Raw genomic sequence first — 24,410 nt, forward strand, 5'->3', positions numbered from 1 at the left:
AAAATACAAAAAACTAGCTGGGCATGGTGGCGTGCACCTGTAGTCCCAGCTACTCGGGAGGCTGAGGCAGAATTGCTTGAACCCGGGAGGTGGAGGTTGCGGTGAGCCGAGATCGCGCCATTGCACTCCAGTCTGGGTAACAAGAGCGAAACTCCATCTCAAAAAAAAAAAAAACAAAAAAAAAAACCAAGGCTAAATGTATGAGTCATAAGGACAGGTGGGAGGCTTGTACCACCTAGCCTGTAGCATCCCGGGACCACTACCCAAACTTTTTTTCTCTCCTTGATAAAAACAAATGAGATTTAAATATTTTGTTTCTGCTAGCAGGGAGGCAGAGGTCTGACTATGACATGATGCTGGCATGAGAATAGGCCAACAAGCCAAAATGCTGACTGGAATTGGAAGGAACATTGGAAGAGGACAGAGAAAAAGAACTCCAGGTAAGGGGAGAATTCTGAAAACTACACAATACAAAAGGAAAAAAAAAGGATGTTTTATGTCCTTTAGGACACATGCCAGAGGCCTAGGATGTATTGGGTGTTGCTCTTCATACAACCACTTATGGGGAACACTCATGCTTTAGACAGGTTCCTCCTGTTCTTTGGGTGGTGAATGCAAAATGGTGCTTCATAAGCTTTACAGTATTATCCTTTGAACTCCAAAAGGGTCTTTCCAACCAAAATTTACTGAAAAGTCTGAAGAATACTCCCTCAAGAAGGCAAAAGAGACTGAATGCCCTCATTCCAGGTCTCCCTCCCCTCCCCAGTAAGGTTTTCTGCCTCCTCCTCTTTGCCAGGAGATAAGAGAGATGACCCAAGGTTGAAAAACACATAACAACTTTCTCAAATGACTTAGATTTAATCATCGGAAGCAAACTAAATGGAAACCTTACAATAGAGAAGAATTACATGTCAGTGTCTTTTGGAAAACTGAGCTGGGACAGAAAGGGACTGGGGGCTGCCCCCCAACCCGATCCCTTCTGAACAAAGACGTCCACAGTGTTCCTGGCACTCTGGCTCAGGAAAAGGGGAGACTCTGCTGGTTCCGTGCATTGAAGTAGTCTTGCCCAGCACTCACTCCTGGCCAGCATCAGGAGCCCCGCCTTGCCGGCTCTGGTCATCGCCTTTCTTTTTGTGGCCTGAGACGATGTCATCAATTCGCAGTAGCAGAACTGCCGTCTAGAAGGAAAACCACAGATGCAATGAGGTCAGCAGAGAAGGAAAGGATACTTTTCTTTCCTTTAGATCATATCACCTAGCTGCTACTACAGAATTGCCATTTTGCCTGAAATCTACCTTTTCAGTCTTGTATCTAAAATGTAGTTCTTGGCCAGGTGCGGTGGCTCACGCCTGTAATCGCAGCACTTTGGGAAGCCGAGGTGCGAGGATCACAAGGTCAGGAGTTCAAGACCAGCCTGGTGAAACCCCATCTCTAAAAATACAAAAAAAAATGGCCGGGTGTGATGGCAGGTGCCTATAATCCCAGCTACTCGAGAGGCTAAGGCAAGGGAATCGCATGGACCCAGGAAGTGGAGGTTGCAGTGAACCAAGACTGCGCACCACTGCACTCCAGCCTAGGCAACAAGAGCAAAACTCTGCCTCAAAATTAAAAAAAAAAAAAAAAAAAAAGAGCAGTTATCCCTAAGCAAGGGATACAGCTTATGCTATGTTATCTTGCTTTCAGTATGAGCTAAAGATAAATAGGGAGATAGAATGCCTTGGAATATTCTGCCTTCTATACCCCTCCTTGCAAGACTAGACCAGGCTGGGCACAGTGGCTCAAGCCTGTAACCCCAGCACTTTGGGAGGGCAAGGCAGGCAGATCACCTGAGGTCAGGAATTTGAGACCAGCCTGGTCAACATGGTTAAACTCAGTCTGTACTAAAAAATAAAAAAAATTAGCCAGGTGTGGTGCCGCGTGCCTGTAGTCCCAGCTACTCAGGAGACAGAGGCACAAGACTTGCTTGAACCTCCCCTCTGCTTGGGAGGCGGAGATTGCAGGGAGCTGAGATTGTGCCACTGTACTCCAGCATGGGTGACAGAGTGAGGATATGTCTCAAAAAAAAAAAAAAAAAAAAAAAAAAATTAAGCAGTACTTAATGTATCTTAGAGTGCTTTACCTCCACTGCTGTCTTATAAGTCTGCAGCTTCACAGCCAATGGCTCCCATATGCCCAGTTCCTTCATGTCCACCAAAGTACCCGTCTCACCATTTACACCCCAGGTCTCACAGTTCTCCTGGGTGTGCTTGGCCTGCAGTTGAAGCAAGAAGAAAAGGGGAAAATAAGTTAACAGAAAACATCAGGTAAAAAACAAAGCCAAAAATAAACGACTGGTACAGAAGGGATAAGGAAAAATGGTAATGAAAGCAAACAAGTCAAAGACTAAAAGGAGAGAAAGATTTCAAGGAATAAACTATAAGGAGAATTTAGAGAGCCAGATATGAACCTTCCCCCAAGGCCAAACACAGCTTTCTCTACTTCATCAAGAGAAAAGCTTGGAGAGAAACTCACCCTAAGGGAGGTAAGTAGACGGATGGTGCTGGCCCCACAGTTCTGGATCAGGGTACGAGGGATGACCTCTAGGGCCTGTGCAACAGCCCTGTATGGCCATTGTTCCACACCAGTCATGGCCTTGGATTTTTCTGTCAAGGCATGGGCCACAGCCATCTCAGAGGCCCCACCCCCTGGCACCAGCTGAGGGTCCAGGAGAACATTGCGACACACTTGCATGGCATCCTGGAGATTGCGTTCTACTTCCTTGGAGAAGCAAACAGACAGTATGAAGCCAAAGTTCAATGACTCATGGAGAAATCAGAGCCACCAAAAGGACCTCCTAACTGCAAAGTTGGTAAAACCACCGAGGAGGGCAACTAGAAAAGGTCCCTGGAACCCCTACTGGGCAGAGCAGATGCTATTTACCTGAATCTATTATAACTCATGACTAACAGTGTGGTGGGGAGTGGTATCTGCAAAGGGTTTGGGGGTGTCACCCAACCATAAAGTTAGGTCTTTGTCCATTATGCTAGATTAGAGCAATAACCTATTTCATCCCTTGCTAGTTATCTGGAAATAAACAGCATCTATCTTGCTAGACAGGGCCATAACCTATTCCATCCCTTCCTAGTTGTATCTTTTAGGAAGTTGCATGGTGTTAAATACTAGCTACATGCCTTTGGGAAAGTTACTTAGACTCAATGAGAGAAAAAAAGTAGTTATAACTTCAACGTAAAAAACAGGAAAGCAGTTATTGTCAGGTAAGAGGAAATGAGGTATTTTGTTTGATGGGTACAGAGTCTGTTTTGCAAGATGAAAAAGTTCTGGAGATCTCTTGCACAAGAACATGAATATACTTAACATTACTGAACTATACACTCAAAATAGTTAAGATGGTAAATTTTATGCTTATTATAATTTTAAAATTTTTATTTAATTAAAAAAAGGAAGCAGAAAAGGGATTTGTCACTACAGATCCAAATTAAATAGCTATAAATGGATCACAGAATGATTTTAGGCCCTTTGGGAAACTCTTAAGAAGTCCAGTGACCTACTTCATCTGGTCATACATCCAAGGCTGACTCACCGCAAGAATCTCTTTGCTAGCCCCCCGGAGAAGAATGGTGCAGGCCTTGGGGTCTTTGCACTCAGTGATAAATGTAAAGTATTCATCTCCAATTTTCTTTATTTCCAACAGGCCTGCTCCTGTTCCAACATCATCTTCTCTCAGTTCCTCTGGTCGGCTGACTATCCGGGCCCCACAGGCTCTATTGGATGGAGGAGGTGGTGAGAATCAGATGATTTCAGATACTTTTACCCATTTCCCTAGTCTCTAGGGTCTGTAGCTGGGGATAAGGGCAAAAGTGGATTGCTACAAACATCACTTAAGAGGTCTTGGCTGCCTGGTGAAAAAGATTTTCAGGGGGCCAGGCACAGCGGCTCACACCTGTAATCCCAGTACTTTGGGAGGCTGGGTAGGAGGATTGCTTGAGCCCAGAAGTTCGAGACCAGCCTGGGCAACATAACAAGACTCTGTCTCTACAAAAAGATATAAAATTAGCTGGGCATGGTGACACATGCCTGTACTTCCAGTTATGCAGGAGGGTGAGGTGGGGGATCCCTTGAACCTATGATATCAAGGCTGCAGTGAGTTGTGATCATGCCACTGCACTCCAGCCTACATGACAGAGTGGGACCCTACCTCAAAAAAAAAAAAATCTGTGAAGCCATCACTTCACAGTTATAGCAGCACTGCAGTTATGTATGCCAGCAGGTGGGAAAACCTCAAGAAATACCTATTTCTTATTGAAAATGCAGCTTTTATGTAGGTAAGAACAGCATACCTAGAGACTCGAATATGATTTGAGAAATCGTGAAATTATTATGATACCTTATCACAAAAGTTGAAGGATCTAAAGTTGGATAATTTAATACCAGCAAAGGATGGCTTGATAATTGTAGAAAGAGGTTTGTTTGGTTTTTAAAACGTCAAGATAACAGGAAATGGAGCTTCTGCTAACCAAAACACAGCAGACATGTCCCAAGATACCATTAACAAAATCATTGGCCGGGCGCAGTGGCTCATGCCTGTGATCCCAGCACTTTAGAAGGCTGAGGTGGGAGGATCACCTGAGGTCAGGAGTTCGAGACCAGACTAGCCAACATGGTGAAACCCCATCTCTACTAAAAATACAAAAAATTAGCCGAGCATGGTAGTGTACGCCTGTAATCCCAGCCACTCAGGGCAGAACTACTTGAACTTGGAAGGTTGCAGTGAGCCAAGATCACGCCACTGCACTCCAGCCTGGGCAACAGTGAGAATCCATCTCAAAAAAAAAAAAAAATCATTGAGGGCTGGGCGTGGTGGCTCACTTTGGAAGGCTTGCGGTCAAGAGTTAGAGACCAGCCTGGCCAACATGGCGAAACCCCATTCTCTACTAAAAATACAAAAAAAATTAGCTGGGTGTATGCCTGTACTCCCAGCTACTTGGGAGGCTGAGGCAGGAGAATTGCTTGAACCTGGGAAGCAGAGGTTGTGGTGAGCCGAGATTGCGCCACTGCCCTCCAGCCTGGGCGACAGAGTGAGACTCTGTCTAAAAAAAAAAAAAAAAAAAAAATCATTGAGGAGAAAGGGTATCCGCCTAAATATACATGTGTATTTTTTTTCTTTGAGACTGAGTCTTGCTCTGTTGCCAGGCTAGAGTGCAGTGGCGCAATCTCAGCTCACTGCAACCTCTGCCTCCCGGGTTCAATCAATTCTGCAGCCTCAGCCTCCGAGTAGCTAGGACTATAAGCACACGCCACCTTTTTTTTTTTTTTTTTTGCCTGGCTAATTTTTTAGTATTTTTAGTAGAGACGGGGTTTCACCATGTTGGCCAGGATGGTCTCGATCTCTTGACCTCGTGATCTGCCTGCCTCAGACGCCCAAAGTGCTGGGATTACAGGTGTGAGCCACTGCACCCGGCCTAATACATTTTTAATGTATATGAAAGTGACCTACTCAGGAAGATTATGCCACAAATGATATCTGAGAAGGGAGCACCAGGATTTTGTGCAAAGGAGTAGAGTTAGCCTGTCTCTTGGGCAGTCAGGTTTATGTCTTGTGGTTGTACAACTAGGCCTGGACAACAAGAACACTTTTTCTGGATTGCTTCCCTGAAGTCAGGAAGTACTTTTCCAGAAAGGGACTGCCTTTTAAAGTGCTTTTGATATGCGACAATGCCCCTAACCACCCAGAACCCCATGAGTTCAACACTGAAGACATCCAAATACTCTAGACCAGACAGTCAGAGAAGGACCTGTAAGGCTTATTACGCATGGTACTTTATATAGAGCATCATCGGCTGGGCACAGTAGCTCATGCCTGTAATCCCAGCACTTTGGGAGGCCAAGGCAGGCAGATCATGAGGTCCAGAGATCGAGACCATCCTGGCCAACATGGTGAAACCCTGTCTCTACTAAAAATACAAAAATTAGCTGGGTGTGGTGGTGCATGCCTATAATCCCGGCTACTCGGGATGCTGAGGCAGGAGAGCTGCTTGAACCTGGGAGGCGAAGGTTTTAGTGAGCTAAGGTCATGCCACGGCACTCCAGTCTAGCGACAGAGCAAGACTCTGTCTCAGAAAAAAAAAACAAAAAACACAAAAAAAATTGTCAACATTATGAAAGAGAACTCCAACAGAGAATATGATGAAAATGTGAAAGGATTACACTGCTGAAGATGCCACAGTTATTATAGAAAAAGACTTAGAAAAGCCATCAAGCCCAAAATGACAGATTTCTGTAGAAGGAAACTGTCCAGATGTTGTACATGACTTTGTAGGATTTATGACAGAGCCAGTCAACGAAATCATGAAAGAGACTGTGGCTGTGGCTAAAAAAATTGGCATGGTGGTGATGAAGGGTTTCAATGTAAGGATCTTGGAAAACTTCAAGAGCTAACAGACATTATACCAGAGGAATTAACAGAAGATAACTTGATGGAGACAACTGCTTCCAAACTAGTGCCAGACGATGAGGAAGATGATGTAGAAGAAGCAGTGCCAGAAAGCAAACTGACATTAGACAATCTGGCAGAAGGCTTCTGATTATTCAAGACTGCTTTTGACTTCTTTTACAATATGGACCCCCTTCTGTGATAAGGGCATTGAAACTGAAGCATCAATGTGTGAAATGGAATGAAAAAAAAAAAAAGAAAGAAACTGAAGCAGTCGAAGAGGGATTGGTATTATACAGACATTTTTAGAGAAATGGAAAAGCAAAAGTCAGACAAATTACAACGCATTTCCATTGTCTTACACTGACTGTGCCTCCTACTCATCCTGCCTCCCTTCCACCTCTCTCCACCACTCTTCTGCCTCTGACACCCAAGGCAGAAAGACCAGTCCCTCTTCTTCCTCCACCACCTATGCAACATGAAGATGATGATGATCTGTACGATGATCTACTTCCACTTAAGGCATAGTGAACGTGTTACCTCTTCCTTATGATTTTCTTAGTAATATTTTTTTCCTCTAGCTTACTTTATTGTAAAGAAATACAGTATATAACACATATGACGTACAAAAAATATGTGATAACTAATGTGTTATTGGTAAAGGTTTGGGTCAATAGTCAGCTATTAGGAGTTAAATTTTTGTGGAGTCAAAAATTATACACGGATTTTCAACTCCTTGGGGGCTGATTCCCTAACCCCCAAGTTGTTCAAGGGTCAACTGTACACCTAAGAAAACTAGTCATCACTAGTATAACCAGATACAGTTGAATTCAAAATATACTTTGTGGTTACTAAAATTTAGACAAATGAGTTCTCACGCATATCTAACATGTACATATTTCAACCAGAGAATCAGAAGCTGCAAAAAGAAAGAAAAAAAATTAACATGTCTATACTATATAATGGTAATTTCTTTCTTTCTTTTTTTGAGAAGGAGTCTGGCTCTGTCACCCAGTTTGGAGTGCAGTGGTGTGATCTGGACTCACTGCAGTGACCCAAGACAGAGACACTGCATTCTAGCCTGGGCAACAGAACAAGACTGTCTCAAATAATAATAATAATAATAATAATAATAATAATAATAATAAATTAGTATTAAAAATGAATGAACTCTGTTGGGCATGGTGGTGCATGCCCAGGTACTGGGAAGGCTGAGAACAGGATGACTGCTTGAGCCCAGGAATTTGAGACAGGCCTAGGTAACACAGCAAGACCTCGTCTATTAAAAAGAATGGTCTCCAAGCACAGACATCAGTGCAGAACTAGTGAATGCAATCCAGAGTTGCATAAATAGCAGCTAAGGATATAGCTGAGGAAACCGATGGTTCCGCTATAATCTGGGCCACTACTCTGGAAATGTTCATTCAAAAATCATCATAATGACATTTAAAAAACCTCTTTGATAAGCAGTTATTTAGAAATGTAACAGACACCCACCAAGGTAGCAATTACAGATGTCTAAGCACAAGCTGCTTACTAATGATTAGGTGTGGTACAGATCAGACTCATGCAGTAAATAACTGTTGGACTAGAGGACTTCTCAAGAGGGCAGACAGCTAAGCCAAGGTTATTTCCACCTGTTACTGTATCCTTTACTAAACCTTTTCAGGTAATAATGACTGTTATACAGCTACAAAACACAGGGGAAGAAAAATCTTACTTTTATCTGGCATACTCACCTAGCAATGCGATTATTGTCTGTCTTCCGGACTCTGCGGATGGCTGTGATATTGGCCCGCATGAGGTAGTGCTGAGCTAAATCTACAAATCCAAGAGTAGAGGTGTCAAGCTGGGTTCTAAACTGGTTTTTTTTTTTTCTCTGAGACGGAGTTTCGCTCTTGTTACCCAGGCTGGAGTGCAATGGCGCGATCTCGGCTCACCGCAACCTCCGTCTCCTGGGTTCAAGCAATTCTCCTGCCTCAGCCTCCCAAGTAGCTGGGACTACAGGCGTGCGCCACCACGCCCAGCTAATTTTTGTATTTTTAGTAGAGAAGGGGTTTCACCATGTTGACCAGGATGGTCTCGATCTCTTGACCTCGTGATCCACCCGTCTCGGCCTCCCAAAATGCTGGGATTACAGGCGTGAGCCACCGCGCCCAGCCCTAAACTGGTTTTATAATCAAACTACTCTAACCATTACACTATTATGCCCCTGTCGATGTGAAGGGGAAAAACAAAAATTACCCACACTCATCTACCTCAAAGGTAAGCTGGAAAAATTATCGAAGTCCCACCTGAGATGCCCTTTTCGGTGACGACCACATCAGGCTTCAGCTGGATAATGTCTTCACAGAGCTGCTGGATGTACTCTTCTTCCATTTGGAGAATTCGTGTGAAGTCCTCCTCTCGTGTAATCTCAATGTCAGTCTGTGTAGTAAAGAAAAGACACTCTGATTTTAAAATCCCTAGACTGGTGAAGCTCTTAGGGTCATACTACACTCCCTCTACCTACCCCTCCCACGTATCTCAGAGTTAGAATTATGTTAAAGCCGTGATCTCAACACCTCTGTAAGCCCTCATAACACCTTTGTAAGCTCTCGTTATCATCTAGTTTAACCCCTTATACAAACAACCAGAATCGATAGCCACTGGTGGGGAGCTTGGCCTTTCTAAGGTCTCTGACCACTCAGTCCAATCATACATCTGTCCTAGCAGTGTGCATGAAAATTCTGGATCTTAATTCTTCCCACTAATTGATTATTGTTCTTTCCAAAGGTGATGGAGCCTTGTGAGCCTCCCGCCCCCTAGAAAATCTTTTTTTTTTTTTTGAGATGTAGTCTCGCTCTGTCGCCCAGGCTGGAGTGCAGTAGGACTATCTCAGCTCATTGCAACCTCCACCTCCTGGCCTCAAGCGAATCTCCTGCCTCAGTTGCCCAAACAGCTGGAATCACAGGTGTGCGCCACTATGCTCAGCTATTTTTTGTATTTTTAGTAGAGATGGGGTTTAACGATGTTGGCCAGGATGGTCTCAATCTCTTGACCTCATTATCTGCCCACCTTGGCCTCCCGGAGAGTGGGATTACAGGCGTAAGCCACCACGCCCGGCCTTTTTATTTGTTTGAGACAGGGTCTCACTGTTGTTCAGGTTAGAGTTCAGTGGCGTGATCACAGCTCCCTGAACCCTTGACCTCCTGGGCTCAAGCAATCCTCTCGCCTGAACTTCCCGAGTAACGGAAACTACAGGGACATGCCACCATGCCTGGCTAATTTTTTTTTTTTTTTATAGAGACAGGGTATTCGCCATGTTACCCAGGCTGATCTTGAACTCCTGGGCTCATGCCATCCACTCGCCTTAGCCTCCCAAAGTGCTAGGATTATAGATGTGAGCCACTGCACCCAACTGAAATTCTCCTTTAGTACTTTAAAGCTGAATTAACTCCTACCTTATGTTCCCTGGTGCATTAGGAAAGGTAGCATGATAGTATATAACAAGCCAAACGTGACTAGGTTCAAATCTTGACTTTGGCCAATACTATACTAGCTGTATTCCTCAAGCAATTAACCTAACTTGTCTGAGCTTCAGATCCCTCATCTGTAAAATGGAATCAACACCAACTATTCTAAAGGATTGTTCTAAGAGTCAGTGTACACTATGCACCTAGAAGGCATGCAATAAACACACCTTTTATTTCTGTTGTTCATATTTGCAGTCAGATTCTTGCATCTACTTAAGGAACAAGGCCAAGAACCTTACCTGGCTTTCTCCTTTCTTGTATTCCAGAGAAGAATCCAGCAGTACAATGCGAGGGTTCTTGATATAGCGCCGCATGCGTGGATGGGTCACATCTTTGTTAATCATGACTCCACGCAAGACACAGGAGTCTTCAATGATGCCCCCAGGTATCTGAACAAAAGACAACCACACTGTAATCCATTTTTAATCCAAATTTTTAAATCCAAATTTAAGATAATTTCTTTCTTTCTTTTTTTTTAAATAAAGACGGGGTTTCACCACGTTGGTCAGGCTGGTCTTGAACTCCTGACCTCAGGTGATCCGCCTGCCTTGGCTTCCAAAGTGCTTGGATTACAGGCGTGAGCCACCACGCCCGGCCTAAGATAATTTCTTAATTTCCTTCCCAGATGTTCATCTTTCCCAAATTGCCACTGTTTCAAGTTTCTAAAGTACCTCTCTTTGATGAAGCTCAAAAATATGGTTGGAATCGCATTTTCTTCCCACCAGGAAATACACAAATTTTAGACCATGACATTCAACTTGAATGAGTATCAAGCCGAGATCCACAGAAATACAGCAGCTCACACCTAAAATTCCAGCTACTCAAGAGGCTCAGGCAGGGGCCCTTGAGGCCAGGAGTTCGAGACCAGCCTGGGCAACACAGTGCGACCCAACTGCTGTTTAAATAAATAAATAAGGGCTTAGGTCTCTGTAATTTCTTTAAAAATATTGCCACAGAATTTTAGGCTTCGGGCTCCATCTACTGGCCACAAGCTATATGACTAAATCTTTTTTTTTTTTTTTTTTGAGATGAGTCTTGCTCTGTCACCCAGGCTGGAATGCAGTGGCTCACTGCAACCTCCCTGCAACCTCCGCCTCCCGGGTTCAAGCGATTCTCCTGCCTCAGCCTCCCAAGTAGCTGGGATTACAGGCGCATGCCACCATGGCCGGCTAATTTTTGTATTTTTAGTAGAGACAGGGTTTCACCAGTTTTGTCAGGCTGATCTTGAACTCCTGACCTCGTGATCTGCCTTGGCCTCTCCAAGTGCTGGGATTACAGGCGTGAGCCACTGCGCCCAGCCTAAGCTTTTTGATCTTAATGAAATTTAGTAGAGAGAATAGAAAGCTTTCAGGGGCTTACTATTATAATAGCACTGTATAATAGAGCCCTTGTTAAGCTTATACCCTGACCAAATGACTGATGTATGCAAATACACAAACATGGAGACACCAATAAGCCTTTCCCTTGTCCTTATTAACCTTGTGTAGAGATAGCAGTGAAGGTAACAACAAAATTATTTCAGGAAATTCCTACTTGGTAGCCTCTTTAGGTTTCTGTTTTCCAGGCAGCAAGTACAAAGTTCTTCCCAGTTCTAACTAAAGATGCCTTGCTCTGGGCAGGTGTGGTGGCTCACGCCTGTAATCCCAGCACTTTGGGAGGTGGAGGCAGGCGGATCATCTGAGGTCAGGAGTTCGAGTTCAGCCTGGCCAAAATGGTGAAACCCCATCTCTACTAAAAATACAAAAATTAGCTGGACGTGGTGGGTGGAAGCCTGTAATCCCAACTACTTGGGAGGCTGAGGCTGCAGTGAGCTGAGATTGTGCCACTGTACTCCAACCTGGGCGATGGAGCAAGACTCCATCTCAAAAAAAAAAAAGATAACTTGCTCTGATTTCATTCAGGTAGGGCGTGATGGCTCATGCCTGTAATCCCAGCACTTTAGGAGCCTGAGGTGGGAGGATTGCTTGAGGCCAGAAGTGAGTTCAAGACCAGCCTGGGCAACACAGTGAGACCCTCAACTCTACAGAAAGAAAAAAAAAAAATTAGCCGGGCACAGTGGCATGTGCCTATAGTCCTAGCAAATCAGAGGATTTGCTTGAGGCCAGGAGTTTGAGGCTGTAGTGAGCTATGACTGTGCCACTGAACTCCAGGGCAACAGGATAAGACTGTCTCAAAAAAAAACAACAAAAAACAAAACAATACTAAAAATAATTTCCTCACAAGTTAGATGACTCGTGCTAAGAAATAATTTGACCCAATGTACACAATGCAAAAGTTTACCTTTTCCACCTTTGCGTATTTTTTTATGTCAATCTCTTTCCGACCATTCTCCTCAAACTGTACCGTCTTGACAGCATCCAGGGCAATGCTGCAAGCCAAAGATGACCACCGACTGATGGCTTTGGTAGTAATGGAGCTATTGATGATATTCAGCATCATATCACTGTTACTGATGTCAACTGGGATACTAGAGAAAAGAAAACCGGATAATAAGTGAAGAAGGCATGTTAGGTATGTAGAGATGTGCCTCATCTGTATCTCAGTGACTATAATAATGGGTCAAGAGCCAGAACAAGGGGATCTGTTCCTTTGGAGGAAACTAAAAGGACATCAGAAAGAAATTAAAAGGACAATCTGCCTTTCAGCAAGATTACAATACATCCGTAGAGGTGCCTTAATTCCCTGAGCAACCCTTTACACTTAGATACAAAGATTTATGTAAAATAATTTGTTCCTTATCTTTTGCTGCAACCAGATAAACTCTTCAATTTTTACAACTCGGGACAAGACACATTTTTTTCTATGAAACCTTATCCCACCAGGCACGGTGGCTCACGCCTATAATCCCAGCACTTTGGAAGGCCAAGGCAGGTGGATCACGAGGTCAAGAGATCAAGACCATCCTGGTTAACATGGTGAAACCCCGTCTCTACTAAAAATACAAAAATTAGCTGGAAATGGTGGCACATGCCTGTACTCCCAGCTACTCGGGAGGCTGAGGCAGAATTGCTTGAACTGCAGTGAGCCGAGACTGCACCATTGCACTCCAGCCTGGGTAACAAGAGCGAAACTCTGTCTCACACACACAAAAAAACCTTTAAGGGTACAGCTCCACACAATAAAACCCATGGGTACCTCTACACTCTCACAGAGCTTACTGCATAAAAATAATTAAATCAAACACTAAGTGTGCCAAAGACAGTAGTGTAAAACTTGTTCAAGAAGAGGCAGTATGATATAAACCTCACCAAATTACTAAATACTTATGCATCTAATGACCCAACCATATGAGTAGAACATTTAAATAAAGAAAGAAAAAAGAAAAAACTATTTCCGGTCGGGCATGGAAGAAAGAATAAATTATAGGTTTTATTTTTTGAGACGGAGTTTTGCTCTGTTTGCCCAGGCTGGAGTGCAATGGTGTGATCTCGGCTCACTGTAACCTCTGCCTCTCGGGTACAAGCAATTCTCCTGCTTCAGCCTCCCGAGTAGCCGGGATTACAGGCATGCACCACCATGCTCAGCTAACTTTTTGTATTTTTAGTAGAGATGGGGTTTCACCATGTTGGCCAAGATGGTCTTAATGTCCTGACCTCATGATCCACCTGCCTCAGCCTCCCAAAGTGTTGGGATTACAGGTGTGAGCCACTGTGCCTGACCCTAATTTTTGTACTGTTAGTAGAGACGAGGTTTCACCAAGTCGGTCAGGGTGGTCTCGAACTCCTGACCTCAGGGGATCTGCCCGCCTAAGCCTCCAAAGGTGCTGGGATTATAGGCATGAGCCACTGCGTCTGGCCAGATCCTCTCATACTTGATACTATCTATTTCTTGCTCCCAAGATACCTGATTTTCCTTAGGGTGCTGATCATATCATCCAATGCCTTGCGGTAAGCACTGATCACCACTGTTGGGTGCATCTGCTGCTCCAGGAAGTGCTCAGCTACAGACAGCATTTCCCCCGCTGAAAAAGATACAAGCACCATAATAATGTTTTGAAGTATCTGGATATCAAGGCAACCAACTTCATTATTTTTCCAAAAAATACTCTCCTAAATCAGACTTTCCCAAAAGATGTGACATTTGGCTATTCATACTAATGCAAGCCAATTCATACAAAAAACATCTTTACTGCACATATTTTAAATGATCAGGGTAGGTATTATGGCTCATCCCTGTAATCCCAGAAATTCAAGATCAGCGTGGGCAACACAGTGAGACAGTGTTTACAAAAAAAATTTAAAAATTAGATTGGTGTGGTGGTATGAGCATGCAGTCTCAGCTACTCAGGAGGCTGAGGTAAAAGGATTACTTGAACCTGGGAGGTTGAGGGTGCAGTAAGCCATAACTGCACCATTACATTCCAACTTTGGTGACAGAGTCAGACCTGGTCTCAATAAACAAAATGATGAAAGACTGATTCCAGGGCTTACTTATTCTCTTTTTTTTTTTTTTTGAGCAGGACTCTGGCTCTGTCACTCAGGCTGGTGTGCAACCTCTGCCTCCCAGACTCCCAGGTTCAAGCGATTATCTTGCCTCAGCCTCCAAGTAGCTGGGATTACAGGCGCGCACCACCATGCCCAGCTGATTTTTGTATTTTTAGTAGAGACGGGTTTCACCATGTTGGTTGGCCAGGCTGGTCTCGAACTCCTGACCTCAGGTGATTTATCCACCTTGGCCTCCCAAAGTGCTGGGATTACAGGTGTGAGCCATTGCGCTTGGCCTTCCCTTGATCTTTCTAATAAAAAAGAAAAATTTTCCCTAAAGGCTCTAAAATAAAGAAAAATAAACAAAAGGAGGCCGGGTTCAGTGGCTCACGCCTGTAATCCCAGCACTTTGGGAGGCCAAGGTGGGTAGATCACAAGGTTAGGAGATTGAGACCATCCTGGCCAACATGGTGAAACCCCATCTCTTAAAAGAAAAGAAAAGAAAAGAAAAGAAAAGAAAAGAAAAGAAAAGAAAAGAAAAAGAAAGAAGGAAAAAAAAAGAAAAATACACAAAAGGAAAACTGACTTGTTTATCAGTACCTTAATACCTAATAGTCAAACTGCTGGAACTAAAAACACACAAAACCTTACATCTGAAAGAATATTCAGGGCTGGATGCAGTGGCTCACACCTGTAATCCCAGCACTTTGGGAGGCTGGGTGAGTGGATCACTAGACTTGGAGTTTTTAGACTAGCCTGGGCAACATAGAAAAACCCCGTATCTACAAAAAAATTCAAAAATTAGCCAGGTATGGTGGCATGTGCCTTTAACTACTCAGGAAGCTGGGCTGGAAGGACTCATTGAGCCCAGAAGGTCAAGGCTGTAGTGAGATGTGATCACACCATCGCACTCCAGCCTAGGCAACAGAGCAAGATTCTGTTTCAGAAAAATAAAAAATTCAAATTAGAAAATGTACACAATTAAGGCTGGGCACAGTGGCTCATGCCCATAATCCTAGCACTTTGGAAGGCCGAGGCAGGTGAGTCACTTGGGCCAGGCTGAGGTAGAACTGCTTGAACCCAGGAAGCGGAGGTTGCAGTGAGCTGAGATCATGCCACTTCACTCTAGCCTGGGTGATAGAGCAAGACTCCATCTCCAATTAAAAAAAAAAATCAGCTAGGTTTGGTGGTGCTGGCCTGTAGTCCTAGCTACTCAGGAGGCTGAGGCAGGAAGACTGTGTCTGCAGTGAGCTATAATTATGCCACTGTACTCCAGCTGAGATGACAGAACAAGACCCCATCTCTTAAAATTAAAAAAAAAATCCATATTATGATTTTGATAACGCTTCTAATACTAGCACTTGGGGAGGCTTGAGGGAGGAGGATCACTTGAGCCCAGGAGCTTGAGACAAGCCTGGGCAACATAAGATCTCATCTCTATGAAAAATAAATAATAATAATGATTTCAATGTAAGAACTTTATTTTTAGGTATGTGGGCCCACAATGTAAACCAGAATCCCCTGGGCAGGCGCAGTGGTGCACGCCTGTAATCCCAGCACTTTGGGAGGCCATGGTGGGTGGATCACCTGAGCTCAAGAGTTCGAGACCAGCCTGGACAACATGGTAAAACCCTGAAATTAGCCAGGTGTGGTGGCACACGCCTGTAATCCCAGCTACTAGGAAGGCTGAGGCAGGATCACTTGAACCTGAGAGGTGGAGGTTGCAGTGAGCTGAGATTGCACCACTGCACTGAATCCTGGGCAACAGAGCGAGACTGTCAAAAAAAAAAAAAATCCCTTAATTTAAAATATTCCCTCTTGGGCCAGGCACCATGGCTCACGCCTGTAATCTCAACATTTTGGGAGGCAGGCAAAATACCTCGGGTCGGGAGTTCGAGACCACCCTGACCAACATGGAAAAACCCCGTCTCTAATAAAAATTACAGAATTAGCCGGGCATGGTGGTGTATGCCTATAATCCCAGCTATTAGGGAGGCTGAGGGAGGAGAATCGTTTGAACCCGGGAGGCGGAGGCTATGGTGAGCCAACACTGTGCCATTGCACTCCAGCCTGGGCAACAAGAGCAAGACTCCATCTCAAAAAAATAAAATAAAAAATAGAGACATGGTCTTGCTCTGTTGCCCAGGTTGGAGTGCAGTGGCATGAACACGGCTCATTGCAGCCTCAACCTCCTGCCTTACTGATGCCAGCCTCTCCAACAGCTGGGACTACAGGTGTGTGCCACCACACCCAGTTGATTTTTTAATATTTTTATAGCAGTGTGGTCTCTCCATGTCGCCCAGGCTGGTGCTGAACTCGGGCTCAATGGATCCTCCCGCCTTAGCCTCCCAAAGTGCTGGGATTACAGGCGTGAGCCACCACACTTGGTTGCAATCAGATTTTTTAAAACCAGTTTTTCTAGTATAAAAATTTCACTATCATCTTGACATTTACACAATAAAGGCAATAGTTCAATATTTGAAAAATAATTATTTATGTTCCTATAGGAAGTAGAAAGATTAGTCTTTAAACTTACATAGCCCAGGGTCACTATCCTCGGGATTTCATTGACTATTTGTGAGTTCACCCACTTGCTAAACTTTATTTGTAACCCCAAAATCAATATTCATGACATTTTCAGTCATTCAGGGACATCCACAGAATGGCAAAAAAATCTAGTCAGCCAATGACATTCCTAGGTGAGGTCAAACAGGTCTTGCTTTAGCTCTCACACTGTAAAAGTGTCCTTTATGCAGTAAATTTAAGGTTATGTTTTTCACATTTTTCTTGATAATTTCAGTATTTAAAATGGCTCACAAGTGTAGTGCTTAAGTGCTATCTAATGTTCCTATGTGCAGGAAGGCTGTGATGTGCATTACAGAAAAAAAGACATGTTAAGTGAGCTTTGTATAGGCATGAGTTATATTGCTATTGGCTATGAGTTCAAAGCTAATAAATCAACTACGCATATATGTGTATAAATATGTGTGTGTGTGTGTGTGCATGTACATATATTTTGAGATGGAGTCTCGCTCTCTCGCCAGGCTGGAGTGCAATGGTGCAATCTCTGCTCACTACAACCAGTTCAAGCGATTCTCCTGCTACAGCCTCCCGAGTAGCTGGGATTACAGGCATGCACCACCATGCCCAGCTAATTTTTGTATGTTTAGTAGAGACAGGGTTTCACCATGTTGGCCGGGATGGTCTGGATCTCCTGACCTCGTGATCTGCCCACTTCAGCCTCTCAAAGAGCTGGGATTACAGGTGTAAGCCACCGTGCCCGGCCTTCAACTATATATATTAAACGGGTGTCTTGAAGACAGAAAACACATACAATAAGGTATGTATTTATCAGTTGATGAAAGTGTGACCAGAGGCTTATAGGTACCTAACCCTGCATTTCCTGTAGAAGCAATGATTTATTTGCCAATTCAGTGTTTGTAGTGATTTTATAGAATATTATAACTTACAGTGAATAAAGAGAATTCATTATTACTTTATCAGCCAGATTTGCATAGCTCATTCTATTCATATAAATGTTTTATACCCAATTGGAGAGAATACAGACAATTACCAATAAGCTATTTAAACATCTGTAATTAGTGGATTAGTAACAGAATTTCCTTCTTAAAATACGACACAGATGTTATTTTGTATTTTTCCTTATCAACCTCCCATTCTTCTCTTACCAAGAATAATTACTGATGTGGTCCCATCTCCAACCTCTTCATCCTGGGTCCGGCTAATTTCAATCATGGACTTGGCCGCTGGATGCTGGACCTGAATCTAAAAAAGTAGATCACTACTGAATCCACACTATTCAGAAGACCTCTTAACTTATGCAGTGTGGCCTTAACTCTTGGGCTTATTGCTTCTATATATACTTATTTTCCCTTTAATATTTTACCATATCTTGAAAGACTAAAAATGGCACCCCAAATAAATTAAGTAAACCACTTTCCAAATCTTTTTAGGAAAAAATTTATCACATGTACTCAACTATTAAAGTTTCCAGAGAACAGAACAATAATTTTTAGCTTATTTACTAGAAGCACCATTGTAGTTGAATTGTGTTCTTCATATGTTGAAGTCGGCTGGGCATGGTGGCTCACACCTGTAATCCCAGCACTTTGGGAGGCCGAGGTGGGCAGATCACCTGAGATCAGGAGTTTGAGATCAGCCTGGCCAAAATGGTGAAACTCTGTCTCTACGAAAAGTACAAAAATTAGCTAGGTGTGGTGGCAGGCGCCTGTAATCCCAGCTACTCAGGAGGCTGAGGCAGGAGAATCGCTTGAACTCATGAGGCAGAGGTTGCAGTGAGCTGAGATCATACCACTGCACTCCAGCCTGGGCGACAACAGTGAGACTCTGTCTCAAAAAAAAAAAAAAAAAAAAAAGTTGAGGTCGTAACTCCCAGAACCTGTGAAATTTACTTTATTCTGAAATAGGGTTTTTGCAGATGCAACCAAGTCAGATAAGGTAATTCTGAATTAGGGTGGGCTCCAAGTCCAATCACACGTGTCCTTGTATAAGAGACACCCAAGGGGAATAACATGAGGACTGAGGCAGAGACCAAGTTCATGCCAAGGAAAGCCAGCAACCATGAGAAGCTAAAAGAAAAGAAAGAGGGCCGGGCGCGGTGGCTCACGCCTATAATCCCAGCACTTTGGGAGGCCGAGGCGGGTGGATCACGAGGTCGAGAGATCGAGACCATCCTGGTCAACATGGTGAAACCCCGTCTCTACTAAAAATACAAAAAATTAGCTGGGCGTGGTGGTGCGTGCCTGTAGTCCCAGCTACTCAGGAGGCTGAGGCAGGAGAATTGCCTGAACCCAGGAGGCGGAGGTTGCGGTGAGCCGAGATCACGCCATTGCACTTCAGCCTGGGTAACGAGCAAAACTCCGTCTCAAAAAAAAAAGAAAAAAAAAGAAAAGAAAGAAGGAGCATTGCCCTGCTGACACCTTTATTTCAGACTTCTAGCTTCATTCTGTAAGATAATAAATGTCTGTTGTTGAAGCCAACCAGCTTCTGGCAATCTGTTATAGCAGCCCTAAAAAACAAATCAGAGCTTGTATCTAAATAGGTCCTTTATGTTTATAAAACTGTCAGAAAGTAAAAAAAACAAAACCAACAACAAAACACACCTCTCGAAGAATGGCATTGCCATCGTTGGTCATCACGATGCCTCCCATCGGGTCCAAAAGCATCTAAGATAAAAGCAGAAGTTCTATTTAAAGTGTCCTAGATAACAGGAAGAAAAAAATCTGTAGTCTAAGAGTTTTAGGGAGAGATAAACCTACCTTCATCATGGACTTGGGTCCCAAACATGTTCGGATGATATCTGCAATAGTCTAATGGAAAGACAACATAAAATAGGCAAGCACAAATCAGAGGATAGTGTGAGAATGCTGGAGCGATAGGTTTGGAAAGGGGCATGAACAACCCATAGAGCCAGTGTTTTACTTTATTTTAATTTCATTTTATTATTAGATATGGAGTCTCAGTATGCTGCTCAGGCTGGTCTCAAACTCCTGGGCCCAAGTGATCCACCCACCTCGGCCTCCCCAAGTGTTGGGATTACAGGCATGAGCCACTGTGCCTGGCCAGAGCCAGTGTTTTAATGACACCCCTAAAATACGGTTGGCAATCACTTTATTTTTTTGAGACAGAGTCTCACTGTATCATCCAAGAGTGCAGTGGTGAGATCTCAGCTCACTGCAACCTCCACCTCCTAGGCTTCAGCAATTCTCCTGACTCAACCTTCCAAGTAGCTGGGACTATCGGCACCTGCTACCAGGCCTGGCTAACTTATTTAAGTATCTTTAGTAGAGACAGAGTTTTACCATGTTAGCCAGGCTGATCTCAAACCCCTGACCTCAAATGGTCCACCTGCCTCAGCCTCCCAAAGCTCAGGGATTACAGGCATGAGCCACAGCGCCCCACCAGAGCCAGTGTTTTAGTGACACCCCTAAAGTATGGTTAGGAATCACTTCAGATGGCTGGGAGTGGTGGCTCATGCCTATAATCCTAGCACTTTGGGAGGCCAAGGTGGGTGGATCACCTGAGGTCAGGAGTTTGAGACCAGCCTGGCCAACATGGTGAAATCCTCTCTCTAAAAAAAAAAAAGGGCCGGGCGCGGTGGCTCACACCTGTAATCCCAGCACTTTGGGAGGCCGAGGCGGGTGGATCACGAGGTCAAGAGATCGAGACCATCCTGGTCAACATGGTGAAACCCCGTCTCTACTAAAAATACAAAAAATTAGCTGGGCACGGTGGCACGTGCCTGTAATCCCAGCTACTCAGGAGGCTGAGGCAGGAGAATTGCCTGAACCCAGGAGGCAGAGGTTGCAGTGAGCCGAGATCACGCCATTGCACTCCAGCCTGGGTAACAAGAGCGAAACTCCGTCTCAAAAAAAAAAAAAAAAAAAAAAAAAGTTAAAAAATAAAAAAGAAAAGGAATCACTTCAGAGATAGCATACCACTAGCTTTAGCACTAGATCTAGCATGCGGCTAGCTCCTGTTGTTTTTCTCCCCTTGGGAATAGGTTTCAGGATGGATATAGAAATGAATTTTCACAAGCCAGGTGTGGTGGCTCGCGCCTGTAATCTCAGCATTTGGGAGGCCAAGGCGGGCGGATCACGAGGTCAAGAGATTGAGACCATCCTGGCCAACACGGTAACCCCGTCTCTACCAAAAACACAAAAATTAGCTGAGCGTGCGTGGTATCGCGCGCCTGTAGTCCCAGCTACTCAGGAGGCTGAGGCAGGAGAATCGCTTGAATCTGGGGGATGGAGGCTGCGGTGAGCCGAGACCGTGCCACTGTACTCCAGGCTGGCAACAGAGCAAGACTCCGTCTCAAAAAAAAAAAAAAAAAAAGAAAGAAATGAATTTTCACACAAGAAAAAGGGGGAAATGGCTCCCAGAGCTTCCGTTTCCCGGCAGTCCTAATTACTACAAGTCCATCTCTTAGTATTTCTTTCTATGACAGTGGCCTCCACACCACCCTAAATCAGATAGACGGCTACTTTACTATTTCATTCAAAAGACATTTACCAAATATCTGTCCAAGATCTACAATGGGCACTAGGAATACAAAAGGGAATTAATAAAATCTTTCTTTATTAGAGAGTAACTCAGTTTAGTATGAGAGACAGACACAAATAGAATGCTATAAAACAATACACAGCAACAGAATTATGCTTAAGTTAATGAGAAAACTATCAATCCTAACTCAGAAGGGGAGGGCTTCCTTTCCCCTACCATCATCAGGAAAATCTTCTGAAGAGGTCACCTTTTCCTCTGCCTATCTGCACACTCTATATGAGTCTAGATGCACAGGACACACACAGGACACACGGTGATCACCAAATACCAGGGAAGATAGCTGGAGGCAAACTACCATAAACACTTAAAAGATTTGTGACTTACAATCAGAAGGGCAAAAAACAAAACAAAACAAGATTTGTGACCTTGGCAGCATTGATGTTTCCAGATTGAACTTTTCTTCCGGATTCACGCTTTGTGTTCTGGCCTAAAATAGATAAAAACACAAGAGTCAACAGCCCAGAACTGCCCCATCATATACAAGTTATTTATTTCCTAGTCTTTGAAATATAAGAATGCAGGTTTCATGGTGTATGCACAAAGCAAAGCTTATCAAACTCTACATTTTAAATATAAGCAGTTTATTATATGTCAACCATATCTCAAAAAACTGTAAACATGTCTTTATGGCTGTTAACTTCTTTATTTCAACCCTTGGTATATTAAGAAATAACTTTGGAATCTTGGTTAATACTTTCCTTTTAACCAAATATTCATGTATTCGAAAAAGCGAAATAAAAACGAAAACAAACAAACAAACAAAAAACCAAAAAAACAAAATAAAAAAAGAGGAAAAAAAACAAGAAAAATATTCATGTATTTACAGCAGGGATTCATAACCTGAGATCTATGATTGGGCGTTAATGGGATAGTGAAGTCGCTGAGACTCTGTGAGAAAATGAGAGATAGTGCAATTTTTTTTTTCTGGAAAGAGGATCCACAGCTATCATCAGATTCTCAAAGGGCTGGTGATCCTAAGAAATGACCAATCATTGCTTATGTAAGCAGGGAAAGTGTTTGGGGATTCATTTTCTGCTTGGATAGGGGGATCATACACTAATAGGTCCAACATAATTACTGATAGTGTCCCCACAGAATACTGTTTAGAACACAGTCAACAGTTTGTAACATAAATTATATAGTCACTCCATAATTGGATGTAACAAGAAGGCCTCAGTAATCCATTTACCATCACTAAGAGCTGACCACATATTTTAACTGGGAGCCTAATCGGTCACAGCCAACTAATGCCAGAGACAAATGCAGACCTGAAAGGAGCTCTGCAAATATACACTCACCCCCAGCCCATCTCAGTGGAGACAAGCCAGTGGTTATAACCAAACCAACATGATGTTTATTTCCTTCCCCTCTCCAAATTACATTCCCTTACAACTTAAGTCTAGATATCTTTCAGTCTAGTCCCATCAAACCAAAACATCCACAATCCTTAGGATTTACATCTATCTCAGGCATGGACCTACCATCCATCAGAAGAATGAGGTCCCCCTCCCCGAAAAGTTATTTCTCAGGTACAGAGATAATGTATAAAAACTCTGAATGGCATTCAGTATACAGAAGATGGTAAGGGAGAGGAGATGGCTCGTCAGGCATCCTAGCTGTTTCTGCAGATGAGATACAGAAGTTATACATAGAACGGAAACATACCCAAGGAAGACAATGGAGGTGGTGTTCACTACAAAAAAAAAAATAAGGGGCCAGGCGGGGTGGCCCACCCCAGAACTTTGGGAGGCCAAGGTGGGCGGATCACCTAAGCTCAGGAGTTCGCGACCAGCCTGGCCAACATGGTGAAACTCCATCTCTACCAAAAATACAAAAATTAGCTGGGCGTGGTGGTGCGCGCCTGTAATCCCAGCTACTCGGGAGGCTGAGGCAGAATCGCTTGAACCCGGGAGGCAGAGGTTGCAGGGAGCTGAGATCGCGCCACTGCACTCCAGTCTGGATGACAGAATGAGACTCTGTCTCGAAAAATAAGAAGAAAAAAAATGAGGAATCTTCCAAAGGGAAAAGATGACCAGTCGAGAAATCTGGGAAAACCCAACTGTTTAGTGGGAAAAATGACAACACCGGGGACCCGGAGGGAACGATTACATCCAAGATCAGTAAAGCAAGTACAGTGACTTCAGGAGCAGGGGTTGCTGTTCAAGCGACTGTTACTGAAAAGAAGTGTAACGTACAGTGACCAAGGATACTACCTATTTACCAGACCCTCTTTAAGCAGTTTACCTACTTATCTCTCTTAATTCTCACAATTCTAATAGGAAATACTATTAACTCCGTAATACAGATGGAAACATTTAAATTACCGCTACTAAGGGATGGGCCGAGGATATAAAGCTAGACCTAACTGAAAAAAAACAAAAACCCAATATATTATTCTTGCAGCTGTAGAGCGACAATCAGGCTAGAAAGCCTGCAGGGGAAGAGTGGGGGATGAGGTACGGAACGCGTGGGAAAGAGCTTCCCAAGACGAGCACACGTCAAGAAAAGAGGCTCCGGGAGAGGAAGGTCAGTTTGAGTTTGTGAAAAGAGGCAAATAGGTTAAGGGAAGAGAGGAAAGCGGTACACCGGGCTTCCAAAATGAAGATGATAACTGGAAGGCTCAGTGGCCGGGTCAGGGCGGGACGCAGCTGGGGCGACACTGAAAAGTATGGACACAGGAGGGCGAAAAGGGGTCCCTTCCCTGGTATCCCCAAAACTCACTGAGCACGAGCACGGGACGATGGCCCATCATGGCGGCGCGATGCAGAGCCGGGTACCCAGAGCTGGGGGAACCGACAGAACCTTCTGGAGAGAGAGAACCAGACAGAAGCTCAGAAAAGGCTGCCTCCTCAGGGCTTACACCTTAACCCACTACTCTCAAGGTAGCCGCCAATCACCGCACCAATCTCATTGACTGGCACAAAAATAGACCAATTG

At 43.9% G+C, this 24,410-nt stretch overlaps 1 protein-coding gene across 1 annotated transcript; it reads right to left on the reverse strand.

Moving 5' to 3' along the window:
- Positions 1-838: 838 nt before the first annotated feature.
- CCT3 (chaperonin containing TCP1 subunit 3) lies at positions 839-24,353 on the reverse strand. Its single transcript, XM_021667327.2, has 14 exons — positions 24,195-24,353; positions 21,839-21,900; positions 19,670-19,720; positions 19,514-19,576; positions 18,059-18,155; positions 13,789-13,906; positions 12,226-12,412; positions 10,185-10,334; positions 8,725-8,857; positions 8,170-8,251; positions 3,581-3,761; positions 2,512-2,757; positions 2,120-2,251; positions 839-1,178 (listed from the first exon to the last, which is right to left on the reverse strand). The coding sequence occupies exons 1-14, from the start codon at positions 24,223-24,225 to the stop codon at positions 1,074-1,076; spliced, it is 1,638 nt and encodes a 545-aa protein (XP_021523002.2). The 5' UTR covers positions 24,226-24,353; the 3' UTR covers positions 839-1,073.
- Positions 24,354-24,410: the final 57 nt, after the last annotated feature.

This window comes from Aotus nancymaae, unplaced genomic scaffold (genome assembly GCF_030222135.1).
Source record: "Aotus nancymaae isolate 86718 unplaced genomic scaffold, 86718_ANA_hifiasm-v0.15.2.pri h1tg000108l, whole genome shotgun sequence".
Lineage (NCBI taxonomy): Eukaryota > Metazoa > Chordata > Mammalia > Primates > Aotidae > Aotus > Aotus nancymaae.

Coding starts and splice junctions, on each gene's coding strand:
- CCT3 (XM_021667327.2), bottom strand. CDS start 24,225: ATGATGGGCCATCGTCCCGTGCTCGTGCTCA. Junction 3,762..8,169: donor GACAATAATCGCATTGCTAG/GTGAGTATGCCA, acceptor TCCATCCAATAG/AGCCTGTGGGGCCCGGATAG. Junction 1,179..2,119: donor CTTATAAGACAGCAGTGGAG/GTAAAGCACTCT, acceptor TTTTCCTTCTAG/ACGGCAGTTCTGCTACTGCG.